Below are 19360 nucleotides of genomic sequence, written 5' to 3' on the forward strand. Positions count from 1 at the left end.
GTATAACAGTGAAAGACAAACCATGTTTTCTGAAAATAGATCCCAGGGGAAGCATATATAAGGAAAAAAGGCTGCCTCAGATGAATGTTCACCAATGGTGACTTTAAAATAGTCCAAAATGAACAATTTTTTACATACACGTATAAATGTTTGAGTTCCACACAATCGCTTTGTGTTGGGACAACATAGAGGAGTTAAGTTACCTTAGTTTTTACAAATTTAAGTGGAGTGAACGTAAAACAAATAAGATGTATCCCCAAAAGGGCTGCACGGTGGCGCAGTGGGTAGCACGTTCGCCTCACACTAAGAAGGTCACTGGTTTGATCCTTGGCTGGGTCAGTTGGCCTTTTTGTGTGGAGTTTGCATGTTCTCCCCATGTTGGCGTGGATTTCCTCCTGGTGCTCCAGTTTCCCCCACAAGTCCAAAAACGTGTAGTATAGGTGAATTGGGTAGGCTAAATTGTTTGTAGTGTAGGAATGTATTGATGTTTCCCAGTGATGGGTTGCAGCTGGAAGGGCATCCGCTGCATATAACATATGCTGGATAAGTTCGTTAGGCGGTTCATTCCGCTGTGGCGACCCCAGATTAATAAAAGGAATAAGCCAAAAAGAAAATGAATGAATGTCTCCTTCAAAACTGTGTTGTTTAGCTTAGAGGTTCTCAAACTTTTTTCAACAAGTACCACACAAGACAAAAAATTTTCTCCAAGTACCACCATAATGACCAGTTTTGAAATACAGTAGCGTTGTAGGCCTAGTTAAGGAACTAGAGCTCTGCACAGTTCAAAAACATGGCAGATTAATTACTATTATTATGAATATATATTATTGTCATTTGTCAGCCACTTTTAACATTATAAATAGTTTAAACATTAACACTGTACTGTACTTACAGGTTAAAAAAATTAAACGTTTAAATTAAAATGTTCTTTTAAAGTTAAATAAAAATGCCACTGTTCTTAAAAAGTAAAAAGAAAACTACTGAACTTAAATGTAAAGTATTATCATATAGTAGCCTATTCATCAACCTAGAAATGTTCCTTGGACCTCATAGATATGGGCTATATTTATGAGGTTCACTGCGCCACTTAGAGAAACTTGTTCATGCCTTTATCAGCAGCAGCACGGATTACTGTAACGGCCTCCTCACGGCCTTCCCAAAAAGACAGTCAGACAGTTGCAGCTCATCCAGAACGCTGCGGCCAGGATTCTGACCAGAACCAGGAAATCAGAGCACATCACACCTGTCCTCGGGTCTTTACACTGGCTCCCAGTTACATTCAGAATAGATTTTAAAGTATTATTACTTATCTTTAAATCACTAAATTGACCTCAATACATTACAGACATGCTCACTGAATACAAACCTAACAGATCACTCAGATCTTTAGGATCATATAAACTAGAAATTCCAAGAGTTCAGTCAAAGCAGGGTGAATCGGCTTTCAGCTACTACACCCTCCGCTGCTGGAATCCGCTTTCAGAAATGATCAGATGTGCTCCAACATTAGGCACCTTCAAATCAAGACTGAAAACACATCTGTTTAGCTGTGCCTTCACTGAATGAGCACTGTGCTACGTCCAACAGTTCGCACTATTATTTCTTTCTTATTTAATAACCTGTTTTAACACATTTTATTTGTTTTTATCTGTTTTTAAATCACTTTTATTAGTTGTTTTTATTTTCTTATACTTGTCTCTTATTCTTGTTTATGTTAAGCACATTGAATTGCCACTGTGTATGAAATGTGCTATATAAATAAACTTGCCTTGCCTTACTTTATGCCATCAAATTCATATATAAACTCTTTTTGATGAATTTTGAAATATATGTTGCATTATTTGTATATCTTTGAAATGTAAACATTAACTTGTATTTTAGATATATGAATTGGATTTACATATTTAAACTAGAAATTAGATCTGCTTACTGTATGTTAGAGTAGGCTATGTGCTTCAGAAAAGCAAATGATTAAACTATACCTGTCAACATTGGGATATAAAAATACAGGATACACCCCCAACAACCGTTACAAATATGGGGAGGAAATTTGCTTTTAATGTTAAAACCATAACAAACATTAAAAAAATTAAAATAAAATAAAAGGTTTAGCCTATCAAAATCAATTTACTGATCACATTGGTGTTATCGTACGTGTAAAACAGTTAAAAGTGTGGTAATTTTTACTTTATTATTCAGCGATTCCTCCGTGTACCACTTGAAGTAAGCCTGCGTACCAAAGTTTGAGAACTACTGGTTTAGCTAATTTTAAAGAGCCTCTATTATACATCAAATAGGGTCATATTTTGGTTGTAAGGGTCTCCGACAACAGTCTAATGCGCATGCAAGGTTAAAAAACACTCTCATGGTCTTATAATATGCATTTATTTTTACCTAATTATGCCAGCGACTCCCATGTGAATTGTTAACCGATTAATTTTTTTCCAAACCCCTCCTTAGCGCGAAGCTAATCTGCGCTGATTGGACCAATGACAGCCTGTTGTGATTGGTCGACACTGACAGCGTTCAGCTCGAGACAGAGAGAAATGCCCAGCACGGCTTATCAACAATATAGAAGTAGTCAGAGTGCAAAGTGTGTGTGTGAGCATACCTGCCAACACTCCTGTTTTTCCCGGAGTCTCTTGTATTTCAGTCCCATCTCCAAGCCACCCTCCCGTTTTGTTATTTATCCTGGAAAACTCGCATAATTTCAACCCCCTTTAAGTTTCGTATCCACGTCACGCCGAAACGGCTAAAGACTCGTTATCAAGACGATTCATTTAAAGCACTCTGAGTCGACTCTTTTATAAATGAATCAATACTTTTAAACACTGTGCACTTTAAGATTTAAGCCTTAGCTGGATATTTCACTTCACTTAGAGCTGTGTTACACACTGCATCGAAGGTCATTCTCAAAAACCATAATAGGGGCTCTTTAAATAGATCAAACAAGCAGCAAAAATACTTGGAGTGTCGTATCCTTTTACATTTTAGGATGATCATATTTGTGTGCGACATTAGCACAGACTCCTACCGCTCCTACCTGAAAGAGATGGAGAAACCCTGCTGTAGTGCTCTGTGTGTCCAGTAGAGTGTGGTGTAGTGAAGTGTTTTCATCACATTTGTAGTTGGAGAGATCACGCAGCAGAGTTACCTTTGGTATAAACCGAGGTCTGAGTCCACTCTAAATAGGTGGGACTTGAGCTCCAAATGGGCTGTACAAACCTCCTGGAGCTTTTATTTGATTTAATTATGTCTTGTACACAACACAGAGTTCAACCTATTGTGTTTAATTAACATATAAACCGACCCCAACACTCAAACTACTCCTTACAGTAACCCCAGACAGAAATCTGTTGTTTTATTAACGTCTTCAGATGGTGACAACACTGCATAACACACATTAGTCTTGTAAGATATTAAGGAAAAGCTAATAGTGTGATAGTAGTAGAGGTGATGCTATTCAGAATATTGATTGTGGCTTGGTGGCTCGGTTAGCACTGTCGCCTCACAGCAAGAAGGCGTTGGCATGGGTTTCCTCCGGGAGCTCCGGTTTTCCCCACAGTCCAAATACATGCGCTATAGGTGAACGGAATAACTAAATGGGCCATACTGTGTGTGTGTGTGTGTGTGTGTGTGTGTGTGTGTGTGTGTGTGAGTGTGTGAGAATAGATGTGCATGGGTGTTTTCCAGTACTGGGTTGCAGCTGGAAGGGCATATACACTGTGTAAAACATATGCTGAATAAGTTGGCGGTTCATTCCGCTGTGGCGATCCCTGATTAATAAAGGGACTAAGCCGAAAAGAAAATCAATGAACGAATGAAACAGTTAAAAACACTAATAGTGTTTTTCTTAGTCCCCTTACAGATTTTTTATTTTAAGCTTGAGCTCACTGAAATATTTATTTATTCAGAAAACAAGACTTTAAAATCTGTGTTAAAATTTTAAAATATTTACATTTTCAAGTACATTCATTTTGATTTAGGTACGTTTAGATATTTGTAAAGCAATGTACACTGTTCTTCTTTCATATTTGTGTAACGACTCTCCTGGCCGAAGAGTGGCAGCATAGTTGCTGTGTCGCTGAGAAGATCGCAGGTTGTATACTCTTATATGAAAAGGAAAAGTGGAGGAAAAGTGCGCTTAGTAAACATTCCGCTGAAAAAAACAGGTAAAGAATTATTCTCTCTATGTGTTTGTAATGTTGTATATTGTTCATGTGGTAATGTTTTTGTTGTATTGTGTTTTCAGTATATGGGCGGTACACCTGCAAGACTGAAGACAGTCTGACAGAAGACAGGAGCTGGAAAAGTCATGAAAAAGAGAAGTAAAACTACAGAGCAGCATGAGCTCACTGAAAGTCCACAGGAACAGACTGAGAAACTGCGCGAAAAGAAGGATAAGAGGAGAAAAATCAAAACTGAATCTGATGATAATCTGCAAACACATACAGCCAAAAAGAAGAGGAGAAAGCTGGATAATGAAGGCGAGACTTCAGTGATGGATGATGGTGTCTCAAATCAACATGAAGCACAAACACAAGAGCTCCAGTGTTCAAGGGAAGAGACGTATTCTAAAAGAAAGAAAAAGAGAGAAAAGCTGAAACAGACAAACCGTGAAGACATGACAAAAGAAGAACAGACTGAAATCAAGACAGAGCATGGGGAAGAGCCAAACACGAGAGATGAGGAAAGCGACCCGCCTGGTGTGGTGATTGGTACTAGAAAACGCGCATCAAATGATGAAACTATGGTTGATTCAAAGTCCCTCGACGAACTGAATGAATTTTGCCCTAAAATCACTTTAGAATCACGAAGCGTACAAGATATCAATAAAATGATCAGGTATGACCTGCCAAGGTTCAAAGAATTCAGAAAACAAGGTAAGGTGATTATTTATATATATATATATATATATATATATATATATATATATATATATATATATATATATATATATATAATGTGTGAGCAATTCCATGCAAATGTCAACCTTTCCATGAAAATAGAGTTTTTACCAAAATACTGAAACCGTTTCTAAGTTTTTTGTGTAAGCACGTATTTTACAGTACTTTAGAAATACTCAAAATGTATCTGTCAGTGTTTTCAAACTATTATATCACACAAGTGGCAATTTCACATCGGTCACATCCATAACGGAGAGATGTCACATCCGTAACGGCACTTTTTCCTCATAAATGCAAAACTGTAAAATAAGATAAAATCAATCATTTTTATTCTGTAGAGAGCTGACGCATCCTTTTGATTAGCATTATTTCTTTTGGGTTGTGCAGAATTGTGTTTAATTCACAGAATTTCTGCAATCTCGCAAACTTTTTGGTCACATCCATAGCGCATGTTTATTTTTCTCGTTTAAAGTGATTGAGATGGATATTTCCTGATCCCTTAACTCTGTTCTCAGTTGTTTTGGAAATTATAAACAGATGTTTTAATATAATGTTAACATATATTTATATATCTATTTATATAAATCTTTTTTGGCATTTAAAAACTGAGAATTGTTTAAAATAAATACATGTATACATGTGAGAATAAGCAGGAACAGGGACACGTTTTGGTTTTCATGCCAATGCAGGGTGTCTGCGGTAGGGCTGTGCGCAAGGGCGTAGATTTGCTCTTGACATTGGTGGGGACATCCCTAGAGCTGCATTGAACAGCACAAATTTTGTTTCACACTTTTAAAAACATGATTAAAGTACTTGTAATACAAAATAAACACTTAATAATACAAATAACAACCCCGTCCCATGCTGCAAAAGTCAATTTACATGGTTATACTGCAGTCTGGCTTTGAGGAGGAATGAATGTAGAGGAATTTGGAAAGATGTGTGACGCAATTTAACTGTTTTATCCAGATTATTGTTTTTCATAATCCCAGAGGCCAAAATCAAAATGGAATTTGAATTAATTGCACAGCCTTAGTTAATAGTATTACGGTGAACTCATAGCGAACTTGACTTGGTGCATGTGTAGGTTAAGAGTTGAAGGAGCATTACTTTATTTTGAAGTCGTTTAAATCATTGGTAGGGACATTTCAGCAATTTGTTATATTGGTGGGGACACGTCCCCTCCGTCTATGCCAATTCTATACTCTTGGCTGTGCGATTTGGGTAAAATATCTAATTGTGATTATTTTTTTGACAGATTTTGCGATTTTGATTTGATTTGCGATGTAATTTTGTAGTCAAGCTTCAGCTCAATAATCTGTATCGTAGCTTTTTACAGCTAAAATGCAGTGAGTGTTAGTTAAAAAAAGGAACTGAAAAGTTAATAACTTACTTAAACACATATTCAAATGTATTTTCAACTATTCAAATTGAAACAATCAATTTTTCTCTAGAGCAAACAGTAAACACAAGTAAATTGACCTTATCTTTCTGTAAACAAGTTAAACTCAAATTAGGTAGATACAGCTTCTATTGGATAGCTTATTAAAAAAACAAAAAATATAAAAATACAGAACACTCAGCAAACTAACATGGCTGACATAGCTCAAATTGTACTTTGCTGTTGCTTGCTACTAGATTGAGCGTCAGGGTAATACTTTCAGTTGACTTTTTAGCAAGACACTCATCGCTCAATTGTACTCACTTAATTGGCTAATAGGACTATCACACACAGACGGCAGTCACGCATTTGCTCTGGGCCAGGGGAAATTAAATAATACAAAAGTATTTCATATCGCAGCCTCTTGCGATTAGCTAATCGCAATGTTTCAAATCACGATTGCGATTCAATTTTAATTAATTCCACAACCCTAGTCCGCGGGTATTAAAGTTGATATTAAAAAGGATTAAAATTGATAAATCAATGTAGAGAAATTTAAGGCCCTTAAAAAGTATTAAGTCTTAAATGCTATTTTGCAAGGTGTTAAATTTGTATAATTTTTGATTATGCAATGTATGCTAAAGTTTGCCTGAATGAAATATGAATATCAGGATGCTATGTAGTTTATGAAATCAAAGAAATCCTGCTAGATTTGTCATGTTTGACACCAAGGAAACACCTTTATTTCTGCAGTTTTATTGGTCCCAACCTGCTGAATACGCTCGATTTAATAGATTTTCATTCAGTATATGAATAATGTTTTAGTTTTGGATTAATTTCTCACATTAATATTTAGTAAATACACTGTAAGTTAAAATCTTGCCAGTGTTTAGTTGAAAAGTGGTTATAAGGTCTTAAAATGTATGGGAAGAAGTCTTAATAAAAGGTCTTAAAGGTATTGCATTTCACTCTCTGATTCCTGTATATTACGGGTGCCCAAACTTTTTTATGAGGGGCCAAAAACCAAACTTTAATTGAGAGCCGTGAGCCCAAGGTAAATAAATCAAGGTGTATTACAAAGTTTCCATGAATAATTTCCTAATTTATTTAAAAATATATAGAAAACATCACTTTAATTATAATAACTATTCCATTCACAAACCTATTATAATAAAAAAACATTTATAACACTTTGAAGGTTATTAGTTTATTATTGGATTCATTTACAACATTTAATTGAAACGTTTAATCCAAGTTAGGTTTTTTGTAGCTTAAAAATAAAACTAACAAATGAAAGCTTATGTTAAATTAGAAGTGACAATGTGTATTAAAAGCATTAAAAGCCCCAAACCCTCACCAAAATTCTCCCTCTCGTCTCAGATGGCCCTAGTTTGGATATCTCTGTTGTATATAGTCTGCAATGATTTTGTATATAAAAAAACGTTCTGGACCAACGTTTATTTAAACATACAGTGCTCAGCATAAATGAGTACACCCCATTTTGAAGATAAATGTTTTATCCGTTAGTCAGTGACTTTTAATCTAATATATATGCTCAAACGTAATATTGTAAAGCATCATATAGATAAAACAGATTTTGATGTCTGTGTTAAGATATGCAGAGCACTGTATTAAGCGTTATTTAAACATATCAACACCGTAAGCTAAACTCAGCAGCTATAACAATTTTATTGTTTTTATTGCTTGACTGCTGACAAAATATATTTTTTATCATTTCTTTTATGTTTATATTTAACTATTGAGCTGAGAGAAACATTGCAGGTTTGAGAAATGAAAAGTGAGTGCTTTATTTAGTTTAGGTATCATATTGGAAGTCAAATGTTGGTATCTTGACAACATTTATAAAGCAGCATATTTATAAATAGTGTAATATAAAGCACATCAATGTACATAAATATACTGCTTTATTAAACTTAAAAACTGTGCATAAAAAGTTATGCTATGCCTTTTACTCTTATGTCACAGGGATCGCACTGAGACATGGAAGATTTTCTGAAGCAGAAAATAAGAGGTTAAGACAGAACGTAAGCGACTTTCTGGCTCTCACACAAGTGAATGATGCTATCAGGCTCTTTCATCCCAAACGGTTCCCAAACAAGGCCAAGAAACTGGCAAAGTTAAAAAGGAAGTACAGGTTTTTTGAAAGGATTGGTGAGTGTTTTACTTCTCTTGTGTGTAAGGTTATCATCCTTCTCTTTAGTTTAAACACAGTATGTTAGGTGGGTAGTAGAATTCCCCAGGAAATATTTCTGAGTTCAAGCGACTGATTTTATGACTGATTTAAAAAGTGTTTATGGCACAGTTTTCAGAAAATTTGCAGCAATATATGTGTCTATAAAGACATTTAGAGCCATAAAAATATGTACATTCTAGTCTGTACAAGCCTAATACATTATTATGTAAATAGGCTACTGGCCACTTTATTAGGTACACCTGTCCAGCTGCTTGTTAACACAAATTTCTAATCAGCCAATCATATGGCAGCAACTCAATGCATTTAGGCTTGTAGACATGGTCAAGATAATCTGTTGCAGTTCAAACTGAGCATCAGAATGAGGAAAAAAGTTGATTATAAGTGACTTTTAACGTGGCATGGTTGTTTCAAAAACTGCTGATCTACTGGGATTTTCACGCACAACCATCTCTAGGGTTTACAGAGAATGGTCTGAAATAGAGAAAATATCCAGTGAGCAGCAGTTCTGTGGGTGCAAATGTCTTGTTGATGCCAGAGGTCAGAGGAGAATGGCCAGACTGGTTCGAGCTGATCGAAAGGCAACAGTAACTCAAATAACCACTCGTTACAACTGAGGTACGCAGACGAGCATTTCTGATTGCACAACACGTCCAACCTTGAGGCAGATGGGCTACAGCAGTGGAAGACCACACCCGGTGCCACTCCTGTCAGCTAATAACAGGAAACTGAGGCTACAATTGGCACAGGCTCACCAAAATTGGACAATAGAAGATTGGAAAAACGTTGCCTGGTCTGATGAGTCTCAATGTCTACTGCATCATTTGGATGGTAGGGTCAGAATTTGGTGTCAACAACATGTAAGCATGGATCCATCCTGTCTTGTATTAACGGTTCAGGCTGGTGGTGGTGGTGTAATGGTGTGGGGGATATTTTCTTGGCAGACTTTGTGCACATTAGTACCAATTAAGCATCGTGTCAATGACAGACCACCCGAGTATTGCTGACCATGTTCATCCCTTTATGACTACAGTGTACCCATCTTTTAATGGCTACTTCCAGCAGGATAATGCGCCATGTCATAAAGCTTGAATCATCTCCGACTGGTTTCTTGAACATGACGAGTTCACTGTACTCAAATGGCCTCAACAGTCACCAGAATTAAATCCAATAGAGCACCTTTGGGATGTGGTGGAACAGGAGATTCGTCATGGATGTGCAGCAGACAAATCTGCAGCAACTGCATGATGCTATCATGTCAATATGGACCAAAATCTATAAGGAATATTTCCAGTACTGTGCCACAAAGGATTAAGGAAGTTCTGAAGGCAAAAGAGGGTCCAACCCAGTACTAGTAAGGTGTACCTAATAAAGTTGCCAGTGAGTGTAGAATTTCTTTGCTATTTGTTCACAATATTGGTATACAAGTAAAGTCGAGCTTCATTTCATTCTGTATTCTCACTATAAATCAGATGGGCCGTTACCAGTCTTATAAATTAAGTAGCTTCAAAATAAACATTCAGAGCACACCTTTTGTCACATTTAGTCCATTTTAAAATGAAACAGTGTCTGGTCTGTATCATGGTTAAGGGTCACTGTTTCAGTATGGAAAACAGGACAGTCAAAAAGAAATGAAAATCAATCTACAAGGAAAAAAGAAATGAATAAATATAGCAAAGATACTACTAAGTTAAACAGTGCTGTAAAAGTACATAAGTGATTTCAAGAGTTCACACTTAGATATTGTTTGACAACTGTTAGCAGGTTTGGCATGCTGTCCCGGGAGAGAACCCTGAGCTCGGAGATAGTTGAGCCCAGGGCTCCCGCCTGGTCCATAGAGCATTTGAGGGGAGTACGAGATCAGGTGGCTCTCGAGAGCTCCCCGTTGTAAAGGAAGAAAGGAGGAGAAGGGGTGGACGGGGGTTTCTTCGGAAAACGAAGATAAGTAGTTCTAGCTAGGCTACTTATAGTGAGTTGGGGTTAATCTGATTGGCTAACTAGTGAATGTAGATGAGTGGCCAGCTGCAGTCAATCATATCACGTGCTCCTCTCGAAATTAGTTGTGAAACTTCACTTAGCGTGTCTTCACACCATAACTGCTCCTGAGTTATGTGCTGTGAATAAAACATAGGCAAAGGTTTAATTATAGCCAACAAATGTTACAGACAAAGATGTATTTAGAGTTGTAAATGGGTTTAATGTATATGAAAAAATGGGCAGGAATTAATATCAACAGATGAGTTTTGTTTAGAAGTTTATTATGAGCTGAGTGATATGACATGATGCATAAACACATACTCAGCACTTTACATGTGTCTGTTGCCTCAATTCAGAAGTGCATGGCAAATTTCACAATATATATTTAACAATTTGAAATTTCACAATATGTACTTTGATTGGTAGCAAATTTGTATATTTGAGTGAATTGTCTCTTTAGGAGGTCTATTCAATTCAATTTTTCAATTCACCTTTATCTGTATAGCACTTATACAATGTAGATTGTGTCAAAGCAGCTTCACATAAAAGGTCATAGTAAATTGGAACAGTGTAGTTCAGTTTGTAGTGTTTAAGTTCAGTTCAGTTTAGCTCAGTTCAGTGTGGTTTAATAATCACTACTGAGAGTCCAAACACTGAAGAGCAAATCCAACGATGCGCAGCTCTACAGATCCCGAACCATGATCCCGAGGTCTTTTCACTTGCGTTAAATGGATTCATAGAGAAAGATTTTTTTATTAATATAGCTTATGTTTGTCTTTTGATATGAAGCCATTTACATTTGGTGGAGATTTAAAGTGAGTAGTGATGAATTGAACATTTTGATTAAAGTATCTCTTTAATAAAGAAGAAACTGCTGAAAATGTGACATTTTCTTGCTCAACAAAGCTGTTCATCTTTTTCGTAAATTAAAATTTAACAGCGGAAGGAATTCCCAGGCCTTGTCATGATGTTTTCACTCGTGGAACGAAGATTTATGATGATAAAAACTACAAGGGAAAGTAAGTAGTATATTATTTACACAGATCATATCATAGTTCTGCTCTGCTTTAAATTTTGTTCTGTGCTTAACCTCAGTGATTTCTTCCTTTTCTAAAAAGCTTTACTGAAGAAGAAGAAAAATCACTGCTAAAGTATCATAGACGATATGGCAAGCACTGGCAAAAGATTTCTGTAAAGACAGATCGAAGTTCTTACTCCCTTGAGAAACGGTTTTCACACCTTAGTAAGTCTAATTAATTGAGCGTCTCACATCTTTCACTATGCTGTCAATTGCAGGTTATTGACTTTAATAGTTGTTTTTATATCATCATTATTCATCACACAGGTAAAATAAAGGGACCGTGGACAACAAAGGAGGTGCAGAGGCTTTTAAGAGCTGTGCGTGATCATGTTGTATCTGTGCTGAAATCTGCAAACCCTAAAAAAAAGAGACCGAAAAGAGTCAGTAGAGAAATACTGTACCAAAAATTGCCCTGGACCACAATTGCTAAGCAGGTGAAAACTCGATGCTGGACCAAATGCAGAGATAAATGGTGAGAGAACACTTGTATATTCTGTTATTTTCATGCTTTTTTTTTTTTCAACATTCTCCTAATTCTTTTTTCTTTACCCCTAAGGATGTCTATACTTGCCACACGGATGTCCTCAGGAATTACATTTAAAGGAAGGATGGCTCAGGAGGCCAAAATCAGACTCATTAAGGCGTAAGAGATCTTGATTTACATGCTTGTATTGCTTTCATTGTCTTACCATTCTTTGCCTGAATTGTACTTTTCAAAAATGTGTTGACACAGAATGTATGAAATGCATGTGGAGGATGTTGTGGATGTTGACTGGGAGGATCTGACAGCGGTTTTTGGGTGAGAATTATTTGGTGAATATATCTGGGAGAGTATATCCTTTTGTTTTCAGGTTGAATCTTGCCAGTTCTCAATCATATTCACTTTTAAAGAAATATGCTTTCTGTGTCGGAATGTCTGTCTTCGTTTTGGTCTCTATAACCTGCCCACTGCCAGTTTACCCAATTATAATTCAGCACCCAAGGATGCCTTTGTGGAAAACAGTGTACTTAAAGGGAATGGGACAACTGCATAAATAATAAATAACATGAAATTAACCCGAAAATAAATGAAAGACACTTATATACTTATAATTTTGAGACCAGCCATGATCAAACTGTCTATACTAGATGTCAAATTAGGTTGACTTATTTGTATTTACTCCGTAATGAAGACCCACCTAAATGTAATTACTGCCAGCCTGCTCTTACTAGAAAACATATTTTGTTGGAATGTGGAAGTATGAATACCATTAGACTAAATTTTTATAAGGAGAGTACTTTGATGGACATATTTAAAAAGGTACCACCAGGAAGAATTAAAAATTATTTTTCAAAAATTGAACTGAAAAATCATATTTAACTTTAAATAAGTGCTGTCAAAATTAGTGCGTTAACGCATGCATTTAATTTGAAATATTTAGCGCATGAAAAAAATTAAAAGCTGTCAAGAGACATTCCATGCGCCCTCAAATGTTTCATTAAGTTTGGCGTGTTTCCCCCTTAAACGTAACTTTCGTAAAGCGTCAGCTTCACGTTGCTGTGTCAGAATCCTTGTGAAGTATAGCCATTCTTAAGAACGCTTAGATTAAGCAAATTTGATGAACGCGCTCATGCGTGTTGAATCTGAAGGGAGTCGCTCCGGCTGTGTCTCTGCGTCTGTGCGCTTGTTTCCTAGCAACAAGAACAAATGCCTAAACATCGCCGATGTCGCCGGCCATATACCTCAAAGTTGTTTACATGTTTCTTTTGTTATTGGCATTGATTGTTTTGATATTCAAATGACACTAACATGCCTGTTTTTATTTCTGTAATAAATATGGCTGTCAAGCCAGGATCTTGATGGTTTATTGTATGTTGTTTACATGAAGAAATCTGTGTTACAAGTCAAACAAAAATTCTAATAAACAGTTATATTCTGAATTTAAATAGTTTTTTGTCCTGCGTTTACATACATTTTACATTTGAATAGCCAAAATTACAAGTTTCAGTCTTTTATATGTGATTAATCGCGATTAATTGCAAAAAAGTGTAATTAATTAGTACATTTTTTAAAATATATTTTGTGTGAATTTTATTTATTTACATTTTATATATTTGTCTAAGTAACTTTTTATTGTAATACGGATTTGCTTTTGTCATGTAATATTTTTTTGTGTATCCATTTTGCCATGAAATAGCCATACGTTGCTGATGTGCCAATAAATAAATAAATAAATAAATAAAAACAGTGTGCTTCATTTCAGTCTTATTACGGTCTTATGTGGATTCAGCTGAAAACGTGACCTCAGAAGGACAGTAGCAGCCTCTGAAATGAGATGCAGGTTCAGAGTTATATTGATATTATATCTCGTGTATGAATTGTGTTTTGAATTTACAAAGTGGATTTTGTAAAAGTGAACTGTGCTGCGCATGTATGAGTTTTATTTTGTATATGTATTGTTGTGATTGATTTGGCTTCATAATTACCAAAAGAACACTAGTCAAGCGTTCAATAGCTGAAGCTGGAGCCTCGTCAAGGTGGAGGGAATCATGCCACAAAACCTTCAAGCTTCTGCTAGGAACCTGAAGAGGAAGTTCATATTTCAGCACATACAACAACTCAAAGTACACACCACAATCAACAAAAGAATGGCTTCACCAGAAGATTCACATTTTTTTGATGGCCCAGCCAGAGCCCAGACATAAATCCAATTGAAAATTTGTGAGGTGATCTGAAAAATGCTGTGAACAGGAGATGCCCTTGCAAATTTGAAGTATTTCTGCAGAGAAGTCTGAGCAAATATCACCAATTTGAGACCATGCTGATAGACTCATACCCCAAAATATGGTGCTGTAAGAAAATCAATAAGGTATATGCTGAGCTAGTGTGTGTTCCCATACTGATAAACTTACGGTGAATAATTAATGTGAATTCTTTCCATTTTATACGGTTCCTTTTATTTTAACCCAGGAACTGACAAATTAAAAGTCCTTCAGCATACTTCTGCATATACCCTATTGGTGCTTTAACAAACTATTAATTTAAGGTTATGCAACCACATTATTATTATTATTATTTATTTTAGTCTTTTTACTTGGACCTAAACAGTTTCAATTTGCTCTTAATTTAGTTTTACATGGTATGGTTTCTAATAAAAGTGGTAAATTAATTATCTTGGTCTAATTTGTTTATATCACAGAAACCTGGCATTTTAACAGTGGTGTGTAGACTTTGTATACCTACTGTGTGTGGTGTACAAAACCATTAGCCACATTAAGCCTAGCACTTTGCACATGCATACAAATAGCATATCAAATGCTACATTTATATTGCTTGAACATTTAAAGCATTTCAAACAGATGCTATAATTGCTAAATCCAGAATTAAGAATATCCTCATCTAAGTTAATTAAGCAGAGCTAGATGGCATGCGAGCACAAATACGCAGGTTACATTATTATTCTGGTTCACAAGTAGCTAGAATGCCACTTGTTCAGGCATAATAATGCAGCTGGTGGTTTAATCATGTTTGGCGTCTCATCATTGTCCTCTTTGTCTTAAAGGGATGTGCCTCCAGCATATGCTCAATTAAGATGGCGCCATCTTAAAGCCCGCTATGTGCCAGATTGGAAAAACAAGTGTTTTGGAGGTTGGTGTTGTTTTATAGACCATTTTGAGGGATGTAAACAAAAACAATGGTCACAACGTATTTCCTGTTTTACATTTTTATTTACATTTTTTTTAATTTACATTTTATTTTATTTACAAATTTTTATAGCTTCTGAAAATTCAAAAAGAGCCACATATTGACAAATAATGTTATAGTAGCTGTTTTAATATTAAGTTATGATTGAATTGCCTCTTGTTACAGTTATAAAATAGTTTGAGAACAAGCTGGAAATGTTCATGGGCCAATGACATGACCACATTGAAATGGTCTGGACTGCTTTCTTTTGTTTTCCATAGTACACTTCAGAGATGGAAACTCAAGTTGCGAAAAAAACAGTCTTGTTAAAACCATTTCTGGAGTACGATTAAAACAAAAGTAGTGATTCAACAAAAGTAGTAGCGCATGTAGTGGCAGGAGTTTGAATTGCCTTTTAATGCACATCTGTGTTGGGTTGTCTTTCAGAGATTGTTTCCTTTCTCTATGAGAAGACTCTGCCAGGCCTGCTTTTAAAATGTGAATACCGTGATGACAGTAACCTCAAGCTAGAGCAGAGGCAGCGGTTCCGGCTTTCAAGAATTTTTCAGGACATTAATGAGGAAGATTGCTGTGACAGTGATGAAGAGACTGGCCAGCAGGAGAGCAATAGCTTAACTTAATCAACTGTGAGCCATCAGTGTATATATTTCAGATAAATCTAGTTTCAAGATGTACATATCAGTTAATTGAGCAGTAAATAAACAGATTTTTATAAAGGTTTTCTGGACATTTGACAGTGGAACTGGACAAAAATAGCATACTGTGCTAAATCGTACCGCTCAATTAAAACAGGCTATTAGAAGTGTGTTAGATTATTTTCTTTCTACAATTATGAATCAATAAATCCACACTAATGATATCTAGAGATAAGCCAAGCTTCTTTTTTAAACACTTTTAATAGATAAGTTACTCCTACCTGAAACAAAACAGTTATGACTGCTTACTGTGAGGAAGCTTGAGGAAAATTCATTATTAACAGTAATATCAGACACATTGAACTGCAATTCATTCATCATTCCTTTTCCTTCGGCTTAGTCTCTTTATTCATCTGGGGTCGCCACAGTGGAATGAACCGCCAACTTATCCAACATATGCATTACACAGCTGAAGCCCTTCCAGCTGCAACCTAGTACTGGGAAACACCCATACACTCTCACATTCACACTCATACACTATGGCTAATTTAGCGTATTCAATTCACCTATAGCGCATGTCCTTGGACTGTGCAGGAAAACGGAGCACTCGGGGGAAACCCACTCAAACACAGGGAGAACATGCAAACACCACACAGAAATGTGAACTGACCCAGCTGGGACTCGAACCAGCGACCTTCTTGTTGTGAGGCGACATTGCTAACTACTGAGCCACCGTGCCTCCTTGAACTGCAATTATGCATTTGAAAACAAGTGAAACCTGCTCTAATTTAGTTAGGAAACATCATGAATTAAAAAAAAGATTATTGAATAAGTAAAAAACAAACAAATCAGGCCTACTTGTTGGGTATTTCTTTCTTTTAATGGTGTTATCAGCAGATCAGCGCTGGACGCTGGTAAAGTCTAGATAGGATACAGCTGCGGATATGCACATCAATATGGCATCATTTTTGTAACACTGTATCACAATAATTAATATTTTTACAGGGCTGCCCCTTGTCAATAATTCTGTTGATAATTTTTATGGACAGAATTTAAAGGCGCAGCTTTGGGCTGGAGGGGGTCTGGTTCGGGGACCACAGGATTTCATCTCTGTTATTCGCAGACGATGTTGTTCTGTTGGCTTCATCGAACATGGACTTTTAGCATGCACTGGGGCGGTTTGCTGCCAAGTGTGACGCGGCTGGTATGAGAATCAGCACCTCCAAGTCCGAGGCCATGGTGCTCCATCGGAAAAAAGAGGTTTGCCATCTCCAAGTTGGAGGAAAGTCCTTGCCCCAGGTGGAGGAGTTTAAGTATCTCAGGGTTTTGTTTCACGAGTGAGGGAAGGATGGAACGTGAGATTGACAGGCGGATTGGTACGGCGGCAGCAGTAATGCGGTCGATGTACTAGTCTGTTGTGGTAAAGAAGGAGCTGAGCCAAAAGGCAAAGCTTTCGATTTACTGGTCGATCTAAGTTCCTACTCTGAGCCTTGGGTCATGACCGAAAGGACAAAATCTCGGATACAAGCGACCGAAATTAGTTTTCTTCGAAGGGTGGCAGGGTGCACTCTTATGGATAGGCTGAGGAGCTCTGACACCCGGGAGAAGCTCGGAGTAGAGTCGCTGCTCCTCCACATCAGGAGAAGTCAGCTGAGGTGCCTCAGGCGTCTGTTTCGGATGCCTCCTGGACGCCTGCCTAGGGAGGTGTTCCAGGCATGTCCCACCGGGAGGAGGCCTCGGGGAAGACCCAGGATACACTGGAGGGACTATGTCTCTCGGATGGCCTGGGAACGCCTTGGGATCCCCCCGGAGGAGCTGGAGAGAGTCTGGGGAGAGTTCTCTCCTAAGACTGCTGCCCCCGCGACCAGGCCCCAGAAAAGCGGCAGAAAATAAATGAATAAATAAATGAATAAACAGTACTGTGACGGTTGGGTTTATGGTTGGGGTAGACGTTAATAAAATGGGAATTCTCTTCAACTTTCAGCTGCAAACATATCTGATCTAGCAACAACCCTTGACGACGACAGGGTGTTTGAGCACACAGAAACAGTTTCTTCCCTCAGGTAATCCATCTCATGAACACTTGATGATAATAATTGTGGAACCAACATCACTACTTGCTATACACTTATATACACAAATACACTTATTTAACAACACACTTTACATGCCAATTTTTTTGCACATAACAGCTGCGCATATGACTTTGTATATAGTAATATACCTACATGCACTTGTCAATTTGCATTCACTACTTACTTCTATTTTTAAAATATATTTATTATCTGTTTTTTGTCCTGTCTCTGTAATCCTGTTGCACTGTAGAAGCTCTGTCATTAAAACAAATTCCTTGTATGTGTGAACATATCTGGCAATAAAGCTCTTTCTGATTCTGAGCAATGAGCTCTCACAGGTACTGTTACACACATACGATTTGAGTCTAGAAATGGCAAAAAAAGCATAATATTTCACTGTATAATGCCCCTGTGTTAATAAAGAAGTGTCTGGAGTCATAAAATATATTTTTTCTAGTCGTCAACTATATTTTTGTCCTGTTTTAGAGCGAGGCTTTTATTTCAGTTTTACTTTCATTACGGTATGCTAAAACAAGTCTGCACCGACAACGAGGAGGAGAAGTAAATTTGTTTTTTGTTAATTAGCACATGTTTAATTGTGCATTGTTCATGATTTAAATTTTGAATGCCACACATCTTATCTTTTTAAAATTTATTTTCTTTTGTCATTTTCAGTGTACAAAAATGAAACAGTACTTATCTCTAAAATTAATTCCTGTCTACAAATATTTGGGCAAAGTTTTGACAAATTGCATTATGATATGTTAATTGCATTTTATGAGATATTTAAATTTAGGTAATAGCATAAAAATTTCAAATACAAGAGCTTAGAATGACCAAGAGGCGACACTCAATAAAAGGTTCCATTGCAACAGCAGCGCCCAGCAACATCCCCGGATTCCGCCATTTTGGAGTGAAAGCGATCGGCTGTCTATTGGATCTTATTGCTGTCGCGATGGCAAGCAGCTGCTTTGTTTTTTATTTATTTATTTAAAAAGCGGATTAAAGCTGAGATAAGACCTGAAAGACGACAATACAACACCTACTATCACAATCATCAGCACTTTTAATAGTTTATTTAGATATAGTTATATAGATATAACAGACTTAAAATATGCTGTTTTTCTATTTGAATTTTCATTCCAAAATGGCCGCCATCTAGTGGCTGTTTCCCAAATCGCACTTGAGTATCACCTATGCTCTTCTATGCTCTTTGAAACCACTCACAATCATACTGTATAGAACATACTTTTCTAACGGCAGAATAGTACATTTAAATTCAAATGCAGTACCTACTGAGTAGCTGATTTCGGATGCAGCCGATGTTTCTAGAAAACCTAGCAAGAGCTTGATTAGCTAGCCCAGGTGTGTCTGATTGTGGTTGAAGCTAAAAGATAAGTCTTTGGT

The 19360-nt window shown here is 36.7% G+C and overlaps 1 protein-coding gene across 1 annotated transcript; it reads left to right on the forward strand.

The window, feature by feature from the left end:
- The first annotated feature begins 4084 nt into the window (after window positions 1-4084).
- On the forward strand, window positions 4085-15957 carry LOC130229729 (transcription termination factor 1-like). Its single transcript, XM_056458682.1, has 10 exons — window positions 4085-4172; window positions 4253-4883; window positions 8275-8460; window positions 11418-11496; window positions 11596-11720; window positions 11823-12030; window positions 12115-12201; window positions 12292-12357; window positions 15101-15186; window positions 15670-15957. The coding sequence occupies exons 2-10, from the start codon at window positions 4316-4318 to the stop codon at window positions 15861-15863; spliced, it is 1599 nt and encodes a 532-aa protein (XP_056314657.1). The 5' UTR covers window positions 4085-4172; window positions 4253-4315; the 3' UTR covers window positions 15864-15957.
- Window positions 15958-19360: the final 3403 nt, after the last annotated feature.

This window comes from Danio aesculapii, chromosome 5 (genome assembly GCF_903798145.1).
Source record: "Danio aesculapii chromosome 5, fDanAes4.1, whole genome shotgun sequence".
Classification (NCBI taxonomy): Eukaryota; Metazoa; Chordata; class Actinopteri; order Cypriniformes; family Danionidae; genus Danio; species Danio aesculapii.